The following is a 16,964-nucleotide window of genomic DNA, read 5'->3' as shown; positions in this document are numbered from 1 at the left end:
CTTCTCTCTCTCTCTCCTCCCTTCCCACAGCCATGGCTCAAATGGTTTGAGCAATTTGGCCCCAGGCACTGAGGATGGCTCCATGGGCTCACCTCAGGCACTGAAATAGCTCCACTGCCAGCAACAGAGCAGCGGCCCCAGATGGGCAGAGCATTGCCCTGTAGGGGACTTGCTGGGTGGATCCTGGTTGGGGAGCATGTAGGATTCTGCCTCTGTTTCCTCACCTCTCACTTAATATAAAAAAAGATAAACAGCAAGGAATAGAGCAGACTGTATAGACAGGCCAGCTCTTACAACGGTGCAGTTCCCCTTCTGACTGCGAGTTCTTAAAAGTCACAGCGCCCATGTTTTCTGAAGCTCAACCATCTCTTAGGTTCTTCAACTGTTACATAAAATATTAGCAAGGGGACAAAACCTGCCCTGTTCTACACATGGGAGGATAGAAGTCAGGGTGTATCAAGGGGTCATGTGATTTAAACTTCTTCCTCCAGGCAGTCATCATCTGAACTGCCCAAGAGATGGCTGTGGTCTCTGCTTCTAAAGACAGAGATTCCACAGCCTGAGTGAGCCTTTCTAGCAGTGTAATTACTCTCAAAGTCAATTTCCTTACCTGTCACAACTGCTCTACCCCCACCTTGGTGGAGAGCCCAAGACACCTGCTATGTGTAAAGCACGGTTACTATTAGTCCTTAGTTCGCCTACCAAGATGCTCACAGTCATTCCAGGTTTGGATGGAACTGTGTGGTCCTCTGCATGTGGCCTGCTTTTCACATATAAATTGGAATTGGGGTGTTACCAAGTCCCACGGTTTTCTGAGTCTGGGCAGGGCCCAAAAAAACTGATGGGGAAAAATGAGGTCAGAGGGGGATGGAGTCAGAGTGTGGCAAATGGCACCAAGGGGACTGTGGATAGAAGACCACATCCTGAGGGTTGGCCTGTGGGCAGGTGGTTTTCTGTGGGACTCTTGCCATGCTGGGGCATTGGGAATGCCGAGGCAGCCCCTGGAATGGTCCTAGCAGGTGACCAACCAGCCATAAGGCTGTGGCAAGGTCAGCAGGAAGGATTGCCACAAAGTGTTCTGACCACAGGGTGACATGTTGAGAGCCACACCCCAGGGGCAATCCCAGAAGCCCCAAAGGCATCACAACAATGAGAAAGTCCTCAGGTCTGGCCCTGCAGCACAGCCAGGAAAGGCAGCGAGGCTGTATGGGGCTCTCTCGTGTCTTCCGAGTTCACTCTCAGTGCAAGGAGCTCAGTATCAGTTCACTCCGTCTTACACAGACACTATCATTTTATCCCTATTTTGCAGATGAGGAAACGGGGCCAGAGGGGCTCTGTGACTTGCCGAGGGCATCAGAACCTGAACCAGAACTCTACCATTTGCCCCCAGATTCTTTATCACTTTGTTTTTCAACTGGCCTCCCTGCCTCTCATCTTCCAGGAATAGCAGTAAGGTTTGAATCTCTCTCTCCCTGAGAAGAAAGTATCAGTTTTCCACTGGGGACCCGGCAAGGTCTGGAGGCACACAGATACTGGTCAGGGCCTCCAGGCAGCTCCACAGGTCTGTGGCTGTAACTCAGCCTCCATCCCAGGAAAGGGTGTGGTTTGGAAAAGAGTGTTACTTTTCTGTTTACTCAAAGATAGTCATTAAGTCACCATGAAGACATCTTTCTGCAGACTAAACAACCCCACTCCTTTTTTAAAAAGCTTTCCTCATAGGAGCTATTTTTTTTTTGGTACCATCTTTCTATATTTACTAGTCTCCCCTCCCTAGCCCCCACCCCCTGACATTCTCCTACCCTCCCATTCTCTATTTTAAACAATCCTGTAATAAGATTTTGATCTGTGCCACCAAAAGAAAACGGTTATTTTCATGGTTTTTATCTCCAGCCTTAAAAATGAATAAAAGGCCGACATGGGTGGTAATCAGGCCCTTGTGGTCCACTTTGACCCTCAGGCCTCTTTTTTGGCCTCCCCTGTGCCTGCCTAATCTTCCATTCCCTGTTTGCTTCTGATCTGTTGGACTTTACCGTTATTTGAGGGATAATCTTCAGTCTCACACAGACTGAAATGGTTCTAAAATACACTGATTAGCCCTGATATCCTTCTGCCCTCTAAGAGGATGCTTCAAAAACAGCTCAGTGCTCAGAGGCAACCTTTGAGGAGTAAGTATTGTTATAAGATTCTTTCTTCCTGCAGGGGCCCGATGCCCCCCTCTGTCGCACTGGAGCAGTGCCAGTCAAACCCAAGGATTCTAAGGAGTGTGCCAGCCCAGAAGGGTCCCACTTACTTCGAGGTTCTCGGGGTCCATCCACCGTGATTTTGATGGCTCTGTGGTAAGTGGCAACTTGCGGTGGGTTTGTGAAGACGGTGATCGTCAGAGTGAAGCTTTTCCCTGGTGGGACACAAAAGAATACAAAAGGATGAGGCGATGGCCTGAATGGAACTTGCTAGATAACTGACCATGAACTTATTCCCTTCCTCAACCTGGAAAGGTGGCAGTACTTCAGCCTCAGCCATTGGTTCTTCTAGTATGCCCTTGAGTTTGGCTTTACTTAAATTCTGAAATACATGCCTTTCCATTTCTCTCTCTAACACTTCATATAGTTCCACAGCTTTCATTTAATCATCGACAAACAGGATCAGGAGAGATTTGGAGTCGTTTTCTTTCACATCAAGACCCCAGGGGACATAGTATCAGCTTGGCAAGGACCCACTGCTTCCCCACCACCACCTCCCCCTTTTATAAACTCAGGAAAAAAGGGGGGTAAAAGACTCCCATAACCATCTTTTTTTTTTTTAATGTATTTTTTTAGTTTGCTCACTTTTTTTTTTTAGATTTTTATTTATTTATTCATTTTTATTAGAGAGGGGGAGAGAGAGAGGGAGAGATAGAGAGAGAACAGGAAGCATCAACACCCATATGTGCCTTGACCAGGCAATCCCAGGGTTTTGAACCGGTGACCTCAGCATTTCCAGATCGACGCTTTATCCACTGCGCCACCACAGGTCAGGCCATAACCATCTTTATGCTCGAGGTTTGTTTGCACCTCCAAGGCTTCAAAAATACTGAATGTTGGTTGCTTTTTAATATTATTTTAGAACACTAGATGTTATTAGAGGCACTCATGGAATTGGCCAGACAACATCTATAGTTCATACATGGACTTAAGGATATGTAGCTGGCAGATTGCGAGTCAATCGGAACCCTAAACACATATACACACATGAATTTCCATCTAAACATCTCACTCATACTCATGACATATGAGTGTGTCTTCACAATATATATCTCATACGATGCTCTTAATAACTTTCAAAAGCTATTTTAAAAGTACATTTATAATATATAATGTCATTACTAATGTAATTAATATAAATATACTAATAATATGATTAATATGCAAATATATCAATGTTAAAAAACTATCTTCTTGGTCTAGTGGTTCAGAGGATGGACTCTAGGTAGCTGGCTTTGGCAAGACAGCAGCCCTCTCTGTGCCTCAGTGCCCTTACCTGGAAGATGGGTACATATAACTTTTCCTACTTGACAGCATTTCTGGGGGGAGGTTAAATGTGTTACTATGAGTGAAACTGACAAAACTGTATTCTGTGCATGGTTTTCGAAGGGGTATTTGTTGTGTTCACTGTCTTGTTTTCTCTGTTTCCCATAGCAGGATCCTAAGGTTTGACCAAGCATGATGTTCAGACCTCCTACATCAATACAATGGTGCTCTAACAGTTTCTTTTCTTACTCCTGCAGCATGAAATGAAACCAAAGAGAAATGAAAGAAAAACAAACATGCCCACCTGCTCCCCTACCTGCTCCCAAAACCATTTCCAAAACTAAACCTTCTTCCTTCTCCCAGTTAGAAACAGCAGAATATTTTCAACTGCCATGCAAGATTGATACAAAAGAAGGCGCCAGAAGAATGTTCAGTGGAGAAACATCTTTGGCCACAGCAAGCCAGCGATTCCTGATCAGGAAAAACCCACCGAACCATCCCCATTGATCAGGATCCTATTTAAAGTCTACGATGAGAACACTCCCAAGTGAAGGTCAGATGATGCAACCTGCTTTGCCCCATGTGGCTTTGTAACTAAGGCCATGGCTGACCTGTCCAACAGGCGGGGTGAGGAGTGTGCCTCGGGCCAGAGCACTGGGGGATCCGGGAGGCCCTGCGCCTACATGCATCTTCCCATCAGCTGGCCTTCTCCCTGGGGAAGGATCTTTTGGGCCTTAGGGATGTGCTATCTTCAGGACATCCTTCCAGTGCCACCAGGAGACAGATTGTTTCTTATCCTGTCAGCAAATACTGGCTTGGAGGAATGGGCAGGAGAGGCCGCAGGCCAGGCCTCATGAAGAGGGACAGCGAGTGAAGGTGAACATGCAGAGGACCAGCCACCTTGCTGTGCAGTATGTGGCTTTTGAAGAACTGGTCAAAGGAGCAAGGGCCGCTGCAGCCCTGGGAGCAGCCCTGCGCATGTGCTCCTCTGAGCATCACGGCTGCTCTGCCCTTTGTCCGTCAACAGCCTACCAGGGTCAGTGCTGCCAGCAGCAAGGCTGAATCCCACAGCCAGCTTATAGGATCCTCTCACTACCAAGCCTCTCGCTCCCCAGGTAGAATCTCCTCCTCTGTGTCCCACGCAGAGGCCAGGGCATTTCTGCTTCGGGGTCTTTCTTCCTCTGTCCCCTTCACCGGCCACCCAGGCCTCCTGACTCCAGCCCTTGCCTCGGTCTTCTGGGCTTCACAGCTGGGCACCTGTCACTCATCTTTCAGGAAGGCTTCCTTGCTGACGAGAGGCTGCTTTGTGGCTGTTCTGGGGCTGCTCCTGAAGTAGTCTTTACCTCTGATTGACTAGGATGTTGTGTTGAATGGGGTTTTTGGTGGTAAAGGCCTGAGGACACGGGTTGTGTCCCCTCACAGGGAGCTGAGAAAAGGGGACAGTGGGAGAGGCTTCAGGGTAGAGGGGTAGAGTATGGTGGGAGGTTAAATGAGTTAAGATGAGTAAAGCCATTAAAGCTGTATCTGGTGCATGATACTCGAAGGTGTGTGTGTGCACGTGTTGTATATGTGTGTGTGTGTGTGTGTGAATGAAAAAGGACCTTGAAGATATATGCAATGAATAATGACCTTGCCCCAGTGACTGAGTAGGGGTGTGTGCGCGCACACGCACACACGTGTGGGGGGGTGGGAGGAGTGGGCGGGGGAAGCTCTTTCTGCAATGGGGTTAGAAGACTTCATACAAATCATTTGACCTCTCCAGATGTCACAGTTTCCTGGTCTGCAAAATAAGGGGGTTCCTGGGACACATACGATGTTACTTTCAGCTCTGCTTTCATCTTTGACAATGCAGTCCGTTGGGTGCCCCTGTGGGCGCCCGTCTCCACATGCAGGCGTGTGCGTGTCCCTGTGGGTACCATCTCCACATGCAGGCATGTGCGTGCCCCTGTGCTTCCCTGTTTGCCTGCAACTTCAGCATCTCAGAGTCTGTGAAAAGACTGCAGGAGTCTCCCTGGGCCGCTGTAACAAGGTACTACAACCTGGGTGGCTTAAAACAACTGAAATCGGTTGTTTTACAGTCTGGAGGCTGGAAGTTCAAAATCAAGGTGTAGGCAGGGCCTTGTTCCCTGTGAAGCTTCTCTGAAAGAATCCTTCCTTCCTGGCCTTGCCCGGCTTCTGGTGGTTGCTGGCAGTCCTTGCCGTTCCTTGGTTTCTGAAGCAGCAGTCCGACCTCTGCCTCCATCACCACATGGCCTTCTCCCTCTGTGTGTCTTCTGCTTCAAACCTCCCTCTTCTTAGAAGGGCATGTGGTCGCTGGATATAGGGCCCACACTAAACCAGCAGGATCTTACCTTAACTTGATTACGTCTGCAAAGCCTGTGTCTAAATAAGGTCACATTCTGAGGTTCTCGGTGAACATGACTTTTTAGGGAACACTACTTAATGCAGTACAAACACCAAATGTTAGGAGTTCCAGTATTGGCACTGCAAGTGACAGCTGTCCTACAGGGGCCTGCGCTATGCATATGACCCCCCAAAATGGTCCCACTCAAGTCATCCTATTCTTGGTTTCCTAAATGACCACAAAGAGTCGCTGTCTTCATACTATTGGCATTTTGGGGTTTGTGTAGAACTTGACAACTTTTCAAACACTTTCCCAGATATGATTTCATTTGGTCCTCACTACATGCTCATTAAATGATTTTACTGTTCTCTAGGAATAGGTAGCAAAACCAAAGGCTCAGAGTGGTGAAGTCATTTACCCAAAGTCACACAGCTCGTATACACAGCAGAACCTCCCCCCCCCCCCCCCAGCTTTGTGCGCACTGTTCTTCACAGGATTGCCCCAAGGTCCTAAATCCTTACCTGCAAACTCAGAGGCACCAGCCCCAGGAATCTGGATGTGAGGTACTTTACCACACTCTGCCACGGCACCCCCCAAAGAGAAAACAGTCCCTGCAGCCCTGATGTGCCCAAACTGTATCCAACCGCTTGCTCCCTGGAAGCCTGGGTTATAGTTCAAAAGCAGTTTCTTCCTGAGCCTGAGCTGGCCTCCTGGCTGCTGAGGGCTAAATGACACCTCCGGTTTAACCACAGTCTGGCCGACTTAATCAGGAGTGAAATTCAACCAAAGTGAATATTTGTGAAATCATTGCTCATAATTAACATTCTATTATTTATGCCCATCATTTTATGTGCAGTCACAAGAAGAGTCTGCCTGGCAGGAGCTACCAGGTGGGGTGTTTTGGCCAGAGTGACACGGTCCACGAAGGTGGAGATATTCCGGTAGCTTCTCTCATAACAGGCTCTTGTTTCCAGCTCCGACAAGGATGTCTGCCTATTGCCCATAGACAGAGGTAGTGAGTGAGAACGTCTGGCCCATGGGTGTATGTGCGTGTGACTTTTTTCCACTCGGGGAAAACTCTGCCATCTACTTACTTGTGTTCTTCTGAACTTGGCAGTTGGGGACAGTTAGCCATTGGGCCCAGTGACTTCAGGACCCAGGGCCAGCAGTGCTCTGCCCCGATCATGCCCCAGCCCATCCCTTCTGAGACAGCCCTTCTTGGCCCACACCTGCACACATGGCAGCTGTGCCCTGGAGCACACGGGTTATTCACCAAACTCCCTCATTCAGATGACCGATAGGCCTGGTATTTTAAGTGTGTGGGTGGGGAGCATGAACGGCTCTCAAGTGTTTTTCTCAGGAAGCTGCTGCCGGGCTCAGACACAGCCAGGGCAGAGGACAGGAGAGCAGGTCTGCCACCTCACAACACCCCACCTGGCTCTGCAGGACCACAGGCAGGGGTGGGAGACGGACTGATGGTCACCATGGAGCTCGAAGTGAGTCCTTGCCAGGAGAAGCTCCAGGGCCCCCTCCTGCCGCCTGGCTCTGGCCCCATGAGACAAGCAGAGGCCTCGGCTGGCGCACAGATCACTCTGAATGTGCTGCTGACAGGCCCGGCTCCCGAGGGGCCACGCCGCAGTCACAGGTGCCCTGTGTGGGGATTCACAGAGGAGGGAGCTAAGGAAAGGGGCCACTGACACCTTCCTTCTCACCCTTGGCTCTGGCCGAGTTGTTGAGTTCCAGGAGGAATATTAGAAGCACAAACACTAGGACCAGATAAGAGATCTGGAGAAACAACAATGGGGAGAAGGTATGTCCTGAGTTAAGACGCGAGGTGGCAACGATGGGACTTCATTCTATAATCTCATGCAAGTGGAAAGCCTAGGGTCCCGGGGAACAGTGTGGACCCTCTGCATGGCCCATACTGCCTCTGCTCACATCCCCGCTCGGCCACTTGCTAGCTGAGTGGCCTTGGGCAAACGACTTAACTTCTCTAGGGCCTCGGCGTTGTCATCTGTGAACTGGGGGTCATGACCAGCCTTCATCTCATAGTGTTGCTGTGCAAGTTAAACGGAATCATGAATCAGCAAATATCAATTTAACTATAATCAAAGTCATGCGAAACATGATTCCACCAAGCCCAGGGCTGCAGGCAGTCCTGTGAGGAGGGGCTGGTGTTGGGAGGTGAGGTGTGCGTTAGTGTCCTGCAGGACCATGGATGGAGGCCTAAAGACCCACCAGGAAATCTGTGCCTTCTACTGAACTTGAAGTTCAAGTCCATGCCTGCCCCGCCAGCTGGCGACCTTGGTAAGGCACAACTGTGACTGGCTGGTTGGCTTCTTGAACCAGCCAGGCCAAATGCTCCCCAATGGAACAAGTGTCACCCACCTCCATGCCCGCTTGTTCATGCAAATGCTGGGACAAAATACTAACCGCTTTATTTAGTTGGGAAGATGGTCATGGCGAGTGTTCCCGGACACTTGTTGCCCTGACACACTGCCCAAGGCGAGGCAACCAAGAGGCCCCAGGGCTGGTCACTTCCTGCAGCCCCTGTGGTCACACAAAGCCACGTCCAACACACACACCACTTCCCTGCCACATCTGTGGCTAAACCTCGGGGTGGCTGCAAATGTGCACACAGTTGTCAAAAGGGCTGAGGGTGACGAGAGGGCTAGAAGGTGGCTCTTTCTCATTTCTTGTCCAGGAGCAAGATGACATACTTAGAAGTCCATGTCCCATCCTGGCAATGTTCTTGCTGCCAGTGTGTCTGAGGGGCCGCCCTCTCACTCCTGTCCTCCTACAACCATCCCTCCCTAGATTTGGTTCCTGGCGGGCAACCCACCTGCATTAGCTCCTGAGCTGCTGGACTGTTCACATTACTGTCCTTCGTGTGGGTTCAGATCCCTGAGTTAGCCTTCTCCTTTTGAGGTCAGTTTCTGAGGGATGTGAAACTTGCCCTTGGTCACGCAAGGGCAGGCTGTACTCACGGGTGGGGGGGCTCGTCTCTCCAGGGGTCCTACAGCTTAGGAACCTCAATCAGAACAATTTTTAGTCACTCAGGTATGCCTCTGCTAGAAAAGGTTTGTGCTCACAATGGAAACACCCAAGAAAGTGAGGAAGGAAAAGTCAAAGGAAAAAACGACGCAGCTTTTCAAAACTAAGAAAGTTGGGGAAGGCACACATTTTATTCTTTGCAAATTCTGGGAACCCCAGAAGATTCTGAGATATTACAGGAGACCTCTCCCCTTCCTGGGTAAATACGGTGCGAGGCCCAGTTCCGTTGGATCACGGGTAACTAAGTGCGGAAACTCATGTGCCCTCAGATTTCAGTGCGGAAACTCATGTGCCCTCAGATTTCAGTGCGGAAACTCATGTGCCCTCAGATTTCAGTGCGGAAACTCATGTGCCCTCAGATTTCAGGAGGAATCTGAATTTGGGGTATTTTTTCACAAAATGCTTTTAATTTATAGTACTTACTTTTCCACTGGAACAACCTAAATGCCAAAATTCATGCTTTTTGCTCCCTGTCCATTTCCTTACCCAAACACTTAACCACTACTTTTGACAGTGAAGCTGTATAATTATTTATCTGGGGATTTCTGAATGGGGTACAAATCCTTCCAGTTGTATGGAATTTCCTGGTTTCTCTAAATTAAAACCAATCCACATGTGTGCCAAATGTCTGTATCTGCAGATGTCTTCACCCACCTGCGTCCACATGGGCAGAACATAGATGGGAGGCCCAGGCTATTGGCACAGAGGCAGCCCCCAAACGTCGACCAAAGTCAGGTGCTTAAAATACAGGCCTCGGTCTTACATTTCTTTGGAATGATAGGTCAGTGGAAAAATAGTTTTTTTCTCAGAGAAAACCAAGAACATGCTAAGCGTTTGCTTTGGAGACATTCTATAAAAATGACTTGTTTGAGGACAAGGACAGCATTTTATTCTCCTTTGCATCTTCTGACCCAAGGTGATAAAAATGTTTGATGAATGGATCCATGAATTAGCCTGTAACTTCTCAGTTTGACAGCGGGTTCTGGATGTCTGATCGCAAACGAAAAGCTCAGCCTCATGAAAGGACAGGTGGGCAGGCCTTCCCTTTCACAAGGAATATTCACCGAACCCCCATGGAGCAGGGTGCCTCACATGATTCTGCACTTCCCTTCTCCATATTTCCCGGTTCCTTGCGGATCTTCCTCTTTCTCTTGGTATCACAGGCCTGAGAATCTTGGTTGCGGAACCAAGTCCTAATCCTTTACGTCCAAACACCCCCAAGACCCTGAATTCACAGCCCCTGTTAAGCCAAGGTCACGCCTGCTGCCTTGTCCTTCGGGTTGGTGCACCCAAATTCCTCAGTCACTACCCATCGGGCTAGGACCACACAGGACAGGTGACTGAAACTACCTCACCAGGCTGGTTTGGTTCTAGCCCTGACACTGCTCATGCCTAGAAGCCCAGTGAACACACAGCCCGACACCACATGGCCTGTGGTCAAGAGGTCCGAAGGATGGACATTTTGCAGAGAAGGCAGCTTGGAGTCCCCAGGTCCCACTTTCCAGCTTTTAACACCCGTGGCGGCGGCTGTGGGACACTGTGAGGACAGGTGGGTGTGGGGGTTGAGTGGGAAGGAGAGGGAAGCTCCGGGCAAGGCTGGGTGCGGTACACAGGGCCTGATGGGAACTGATTTCCAGGCACAGTGCCCTTGACCAAAAGGGGTGCTTGCAAGCTGAAGAAGCACCTGTCTGAGACTGTCTAACGGCAGCAATAAGAGTACTCAGTCCCCAGATTGGTACAAGCCTCTTCCAGGCACGTTTTCCATTCTTCAATCTACAATCCAGGTACCTTTCTACCATTTCCATCTGGTTAACTCCCTGCTGAAAACCCACTGGCAGTTCTCCGTTTCACTAGAACTAGAGCAAACCCCTAAGGTGGAACTCAGGACCCCCGCCTAGGGTACACCTCCCCACTCTGTCTCCTCAGCTTGGACACTCGTCTTAGTGCCTTTACCTGGACAGCCTCCTCATCAGCCTAACGTGTCTCAAGGAACATGACAATTTGTTCAGGAAGTCCTCATATCTCTTTACTAGGCCATGCACTGCCACTCCTTTGTGACAGTCGCCCCTGTCCCTTTGCCATGATACTGACCACTCAGAGCAGTGAAGCCCTGCTTCACTGCCAGCCCCTCGCTGGCCCTTGGGACTCTGCATGGCCAGTGCTACCCCAGTGCCTGGCACACAGGAGGTGCACTGTGCACGACCTGATGATGAATGAATGACTTGATGAAGGAATGAATGAAATACCCTCCTAAACGACCTCTGAGGATAGGCCACACGGGTGTAATAAAATTGCAATGGACACTCTACTTCCTGATTGTAAAGTGTTCAAAGCTGGTGAGAGGCTCACCAATCAGCACAGAAAACGCAAGGTCCATCACGTGCTCAGTGCCCTGCCAATGTCTGGAATGATTATTCACGTGTCTGTTTATAAATATTTATGAAGTTTCCACTGTGTCTTAGGCACCCTCATCATACAAGCTTCCTGGTCAGGTCAGGGAATACAAGTTCCTTGCCACGGAGGAGCAGACTGAGGAGAATGAAAAATGCGAAGCTCCCAGCTTTCTCAACCAGCAAGACACATGCTCACTCCTGCCTGCCTGTCCCTCCTCCCTCAGCCATTCTCAGTGCAGAAGGAAGAACAGCACTTAGTGAAGCGGTAGCCCTTCCTCCCAAGTCTTGTTATATACACATTGCCTCGTTTTAATCATCCTGACCACCTCTGGAGGCATTTGTGAAAAGCACTGTCATACCCATTGTATAGTGGGGCAGACTGAGGCCAGCACGTTTAGTACTTCCCACGAGCATGCCCACTTCTCCTCCTAAAGACCTGTAGGTTCATCACAAACAGATGCGTGTTTGTTTGTTATTAATAGCAATTGTTATACAATGGCTTTACTCTAATCTGGACCCATGGATATAGACAGAATGCAAAACAGTATAGTCAGATACTGCTCCCCATCCCCCCCCAGATTAATCAATGCTCTGTTTATCTGTGATTAATAAAACAAAAACAAAAACATGCAGAGACATTCACTTGCGGGAAGAATGTGAGGCCAGTGGGTGCCAGCCTGCAGACCAGCGACAGGGCCAGGGGATTACTCGGCTGCATTGTGAAAATGCAGCATCGACTATTAAAATACGATCGGGAATGAAGGGGGTATGTACGAATCATAAATATTTGCATGCTGTTAATGTTTGGACAAAAGGGTTGGATGGGCTAAATGGGGAGAACTTCTTTTCCCATGGAAAGCAGTGCTTCGAATTACAGTGCATATTTAATTTCGTCTCTTCCATTGCTAATCTGAAATCTCAGTGCCCGCTGCGCCTAACCCTTTCTCAACCCGAAGACTCTGCGGGCCTGAGGACTAAGGATAAGAGCTGATGTTCCCTCCTTGAAACTCATCCATTCAGACACTCACAAAAAAGCAGGTCCCAGTGAGGTTGCTAGTTATGGGCTTAAGGAGTATCCAATGTTTACTCTACAAAGTCACTGCCACCGCAACAGCCAGGCAAAGTAGTAACACCTGAAGTATGTCTTATCTCTGGAAACCCACACTGCACCCATCTGCCCAGCCCCATGGACAAAGGCAGAATCGAGCTCAGACGGGTCAAGTAACTTGTCCAAGGACACACAACTCTAAGCCAGGGCTCTCAACCAGGATGATACTTCCCATTCCCCAGTGAACATGTGGCAATGTCTGCAGACATTTCTGGTTGTCATGATTTGGAGAGGTGCTACTGGCTATTAGGTAGAGCCCAGGGAAACTGCTCATGATCTGACATTACATGGGATGGCCCCACAACAACAAAAACAACAACAGAATAGTCAGCCCTGAGGGTTGACAGTATCCCACCCTCCTCTCAGGGGAGAATCCATTAAAGGTCATGGGCTGACCATCAGGCTTCACTGCCTAGAGTAAGAGTCTTGGGTATGTTAATCCCTGCTCTGTCTCAGGTACTGATCTAGTGACTCATGAGACCACATGAGTACTTTTCAAGACAAAAGCTGGATCTTCTGTACTTTGAAAATCCTTGCAAGTCCACCTCTCGGGCTTCTGGACAGATCATCATGTTTTTGCCAGGGTGCTCGGGTCTCAGTCACCATTGCCGCGTGTAATGCCCACCAGAGACGCTCTCTAGCTGCCTCCCTGAGACCTCAAGTCCATGTGGGTGAGATGTGGGCTCGGTGTGGTCCAGGGCTCAGACGCTGCCCATGAACTCCACCTGCACCATCAGCTCTTACTAGTCTCAAATGACTCACCGCATGCCGTATCTGGGAGCTGGGTGCTTCACTGTGGGGAGCTTCAGGGAAGGAAGGAAGTTAGGGGCGAGGGTCCCTGCACAGGGGAAAGGCAAGCACATGGCCCTGGAGCAGGCACGCACAGCTAGCTTCATCAGGGGGTCTCCCCCAGTGGGCACTGCCTCGAGGCAGTGGGAAGAGCTGAAGGACCCCATTTTCAGACATTTTTCTTTTCAGGCCACTTTTCCCTGGGTCTCAGCATGGAAAACAGGTAAGGGCAGAACGAACATGTCAGGGCAGGTGGGAGAAAGCTCCAGAAGAACTCAGCATCAGTCTGTCTGTGCCATCTGCAATCCCAGGGCTGTCTCTGGAGAGGCCAGCCCATTGGGCCTCAGTCGCTCTCCTCCCACTTTTATTTCAGGTGTGCCAAGTGGGCCCTTTCTGGGGCCTGCAAGGCATCTGCCAAGGGTGCATACCAGTGACTGGTGTTTAGTACTCTGTAGTCTGATGGGACACATGGTGGCTTGCGTTCTGCATCTGTGGACCTGTGAAGCTTTGGGCGGGGGGTGGGGGGTGGGACACTGATCATGGGGAGGCTAGCAGAGCACTTTCACTACTTCTGATGTTCCTGTGAACCTGCACTTGGGCTAAGGCCATGGGACAGTCCTGCAGGAAGGGCTTCCCTGCTGGGGGCCCACCCGCCGGCAGCTGCTGTGCGCCCACGATCTCTGGGATGGGGGATTTGGTGTAGCTCTGGGCACACGAGACTTAAGTCAGGTTTTCCTAGTTCTAAACAGACTTTAATATTCAGAGATGCTCTCCAATTTTATTGCTTACTGAGTGTGGACTTTTAATAGAAGTTTTCTGTAAATTCTGGAGAGAGGCAGAAAGTGTTAGGGAAGAGACGTAAAGGGACATTTTACAGCTTCCTGTGTTGCGTGTGGAGCTTGATGAGGGTTACCCGATCTCAGCGTGACTGATGTTCTGGATCAGGTGGGTCTTGAGTGAGGGGCTGCCCTGTGCATTGGAGGATATTGAGCAGCAGCCCTGGCTGGCCTCTACCCATGAGCTGCCAGTAGCACTCACCCACACTCCAGCTGCAACAACCCAAACAGTCTGTAGATACTGCCATGTGTCCCTGGGTGTGTGTGTGTGTGTGTGTGTGTGTGTGTGTGACAAGAATCACCCCAGCTGGGAACCACTGAGTGAGACCACCATCCAAATGGTAAGTGGTATGCCACACACATGAAACTATTACAATACTGGCTGTTAACTGCCGTTGAATAATAAAAAAATGCTAAGCAAGGCCCTGGCCGGTTGGCTCAGTGGTAGAGCGTCGGCCTGGCGTGCGGGGGACCTGGGTTCGATTCCCGGCTAGGGCACATAGGAGAAGCGCCCATCTGCTTCTCCCCCCCCCCTTCCTCTCTGTCTCTCTCTTCCCCTCCCGCAGCCAAGGCTCCATTGGAGCAAAGATGGCCCGGGCGCTGGGGATGGCTCCTTGGCCTCTGCCCCAGGCGCTAGAGTGGCTCTGGTCGCGGCAGAGCGACGCCCCGGAGGGGCAGAGCATCGCCCCCTGGTGGGCAGAGCGTCGCCCCTGGTGGGCATGCCAGGTGGATCCCGGTCGGGCGCATGCAGGAGTCTGTCTGACTGTCTCTCCCCATTTCCAGCTTCAGAAAAATACAAAAAAAAAACAACTAAGCAAATGGACACACAAGACCCTAACTATGCCACCCTGAGGTTTCAACTAGGATGATGAAGGTAGGACATCCGGAAAGACCTGGAGTTGTTGGCACTGGAGATACTGTGCTTAAAGAGGTAGACACAGCCCTGTGAGTCAGACCAGTCCTTGTTGATGATCACAGATGGATAGATAGATGCTGACTGTACTTCATACAGTGGTTTCAGACAGAATGAAGGAAAAACATCTGTAAAAGCCCCAAAGCAAACGCCTAGAGCAAAGGAGCTTCTCCTCCCTCCTCACAGGCCCCTCCTGCCTCGCCCTGTCAGCTGAGATCTGATAAGCACACAGGTCACAACTGGGCTCAAACTGCCCATTCCTGGGCATTGCTTCTCTTGAGCTAAGGAGAGCCTCCTTTGTTTGCATAAAGAGATGCAGTAAGGGCCACACAGAGCCGGAGAGGGTGCAAGCTGGCCTCCCATTGACCAGGCCTGGGAGTTTCCTGGGACCAGGAGATTAGGAGCAGGTAATAGGGCTTTTCGGTGTGTGCTCCCACACATTCCTAAGGACAGTCTTAAATCTCAGGGTAAAAGCAGGAATTAATCTAAGTGGCAAAATAAACAGGAAATTTACTAACATCATTCTTTGAGAAAAACACAGCTTAAGTGGCTTGTAAGTGAAGGCTTCCTCGGTGAGGCAATCAGGACACATGCACTTGAATCCCACAGCAGAATGGCCACGGAGCCTCTCTGAAGAGGTGGAGGGGATCCCTTCTCCATCTCTGGGTGCTCAAGTTCCCGATGCCCTTGTTGAGAAAGTTCAGTGACCTAAAATGGAACTTCTACATGGGCACGCTGCCCACCCGATAGGGGCTCAGAGAGGCTGGGCCGTGTGGCTTGGGTCCCACATCAGTGCTGAGAGCATGCCAGGATTGCAGGTCCATGTCCTCACTGTAGACTGAGACACATCCCCACTGACTGCGGGGCTCCTATCTGAACAAATGATGAAAGACAGGCGTGGCCCGAAGGCCATTAATGGATATTTATAAACACAAAAGCCTTAGGCAGTAATTCGTTCCTCATGCCCCATGAGTGAGCCGATAAAAACAGCACGTTTGAAAGTCTTCACCAGCAGCTCCCATGGCTTACTGACAAATTTCTGTTAATTCCTTTATTGGGGCTTCAGATGAGAAGACATTCTTCTGAGCATGGATTTGGTCCTCAAAGACAATTGGTCCAAGAAGTCATCTCAGGGGAAGCGCATGAACACACACGTACCCCACTGGCTAAAAGTCCAACAGGCCCTTTAATAACTCATAACCTGACATATAGGAGTTGATGCTTCCTGCACCTCCCACCTTCTCTCTCTTCTCTCTCTCCTCCTCCCTCTCTCTTCTCTCTAAAATGAATAAATAAAATCTTTAAAAAAAAAAAAAAAAAAATAACTCATAACCTCTCCACATTGACAGCCTGTGATTACTCACAAATTTCCCCTTACTGAACTGAACTGGTTTTATACTCACCAGCAGAAAGAACATGGTCATCAGACAGGACACTGTCTCTCTTTTCAACAAGTAATTTTTCTTTAAAAATACAAAAAAAAAAAAAAAAGGAACACACAGAATATGTTCTTCCATGAGCAGTCTCCTCCACCCTCCCTCGTCCAATGCCAACCAGCACAAAAAAGAAAATTCAACACTGATTTATTAGAACCAGAGCAGCCTTGCGGCCGTTGGCCGGATCTCTGTTTATGTCTATGATACTTGCTGCTGAAACAGGAAGCTCTAAAATCACTCAACCATTATTTCTCTCAGAGGCACTTTCTGACTAACAGTCCCTGTCCCCAACAAATGCAAGCTGGCTGGCAAGGAAGGGGTGGCAGGTGGGTGGGACGACATCTGAGCTTCTGCCCATCAACTCCAAGACATTGTTCCTACAAATAACCTCTATTTTAAAAAGCTGCCTAACGCCCTCTGCAAGGCCTGACACTCCATAAAATCAGCAAGAAAGCCGTGAAGGGATCAAGTGTGAGAGTGTGTTCCAGGCACAAGCCGTTTCCAAGTACGTTTTTCTCCGCAGGCCGGCCAGGGCATTATGGGTGCAGGGACTGCTCCTGGTGGTGGCTGGGGGTGAGGAGCAAC

At 49.7% G+C, this 16,964-nt stretch overlaps 1 protein-coding gene across 4 annotated transcripts in view; it reads right to left on the bottom strand.

Moving 5' to 3' along the window:
• RUNX1 (RUNX family transcription factor 1) overlaps positions 1–16,964 on the bottom strand; it is a 232,785-nt gene that overhangs the window by 60,331 nt on the left and 155,490 nt on the right. For all 4 annotated transcript variants that reach the window (XM_066370262.1, XM_066370259.1, XM_066370260.1 and 1 more), the window contains one exon: positions 2,291–2,395. In XM_066370262.1, the coding sequence (XP_066226359.1) occupies positions 2,291–2,395 (105 nt within the window). The remainder of the gene's footprint in view (positions 1–2,290; positions 2,396–16,964) is intronic.

Source organism: Saccopteryx leptura, chromosome 2 (assembly GCF_036850995.1).
Source record: "Saccopteryx leptura isolate mSacLep1 chromosome 2, mSacLep1_pri_phased_curated, whole genome shotgun sequence".
Lineage (NCBI taxonomy): Eukaryota > Metazoa > Chordata > Mammalia > Chiroptera > Emballonuridae > Saccopteryx > Saccopteryx leptura.
The sequence above is the reverse complement of the archived record's forward strand: the minus strand, read 5'-3'. Positions and strand labels throughout refer to the sequence as shown.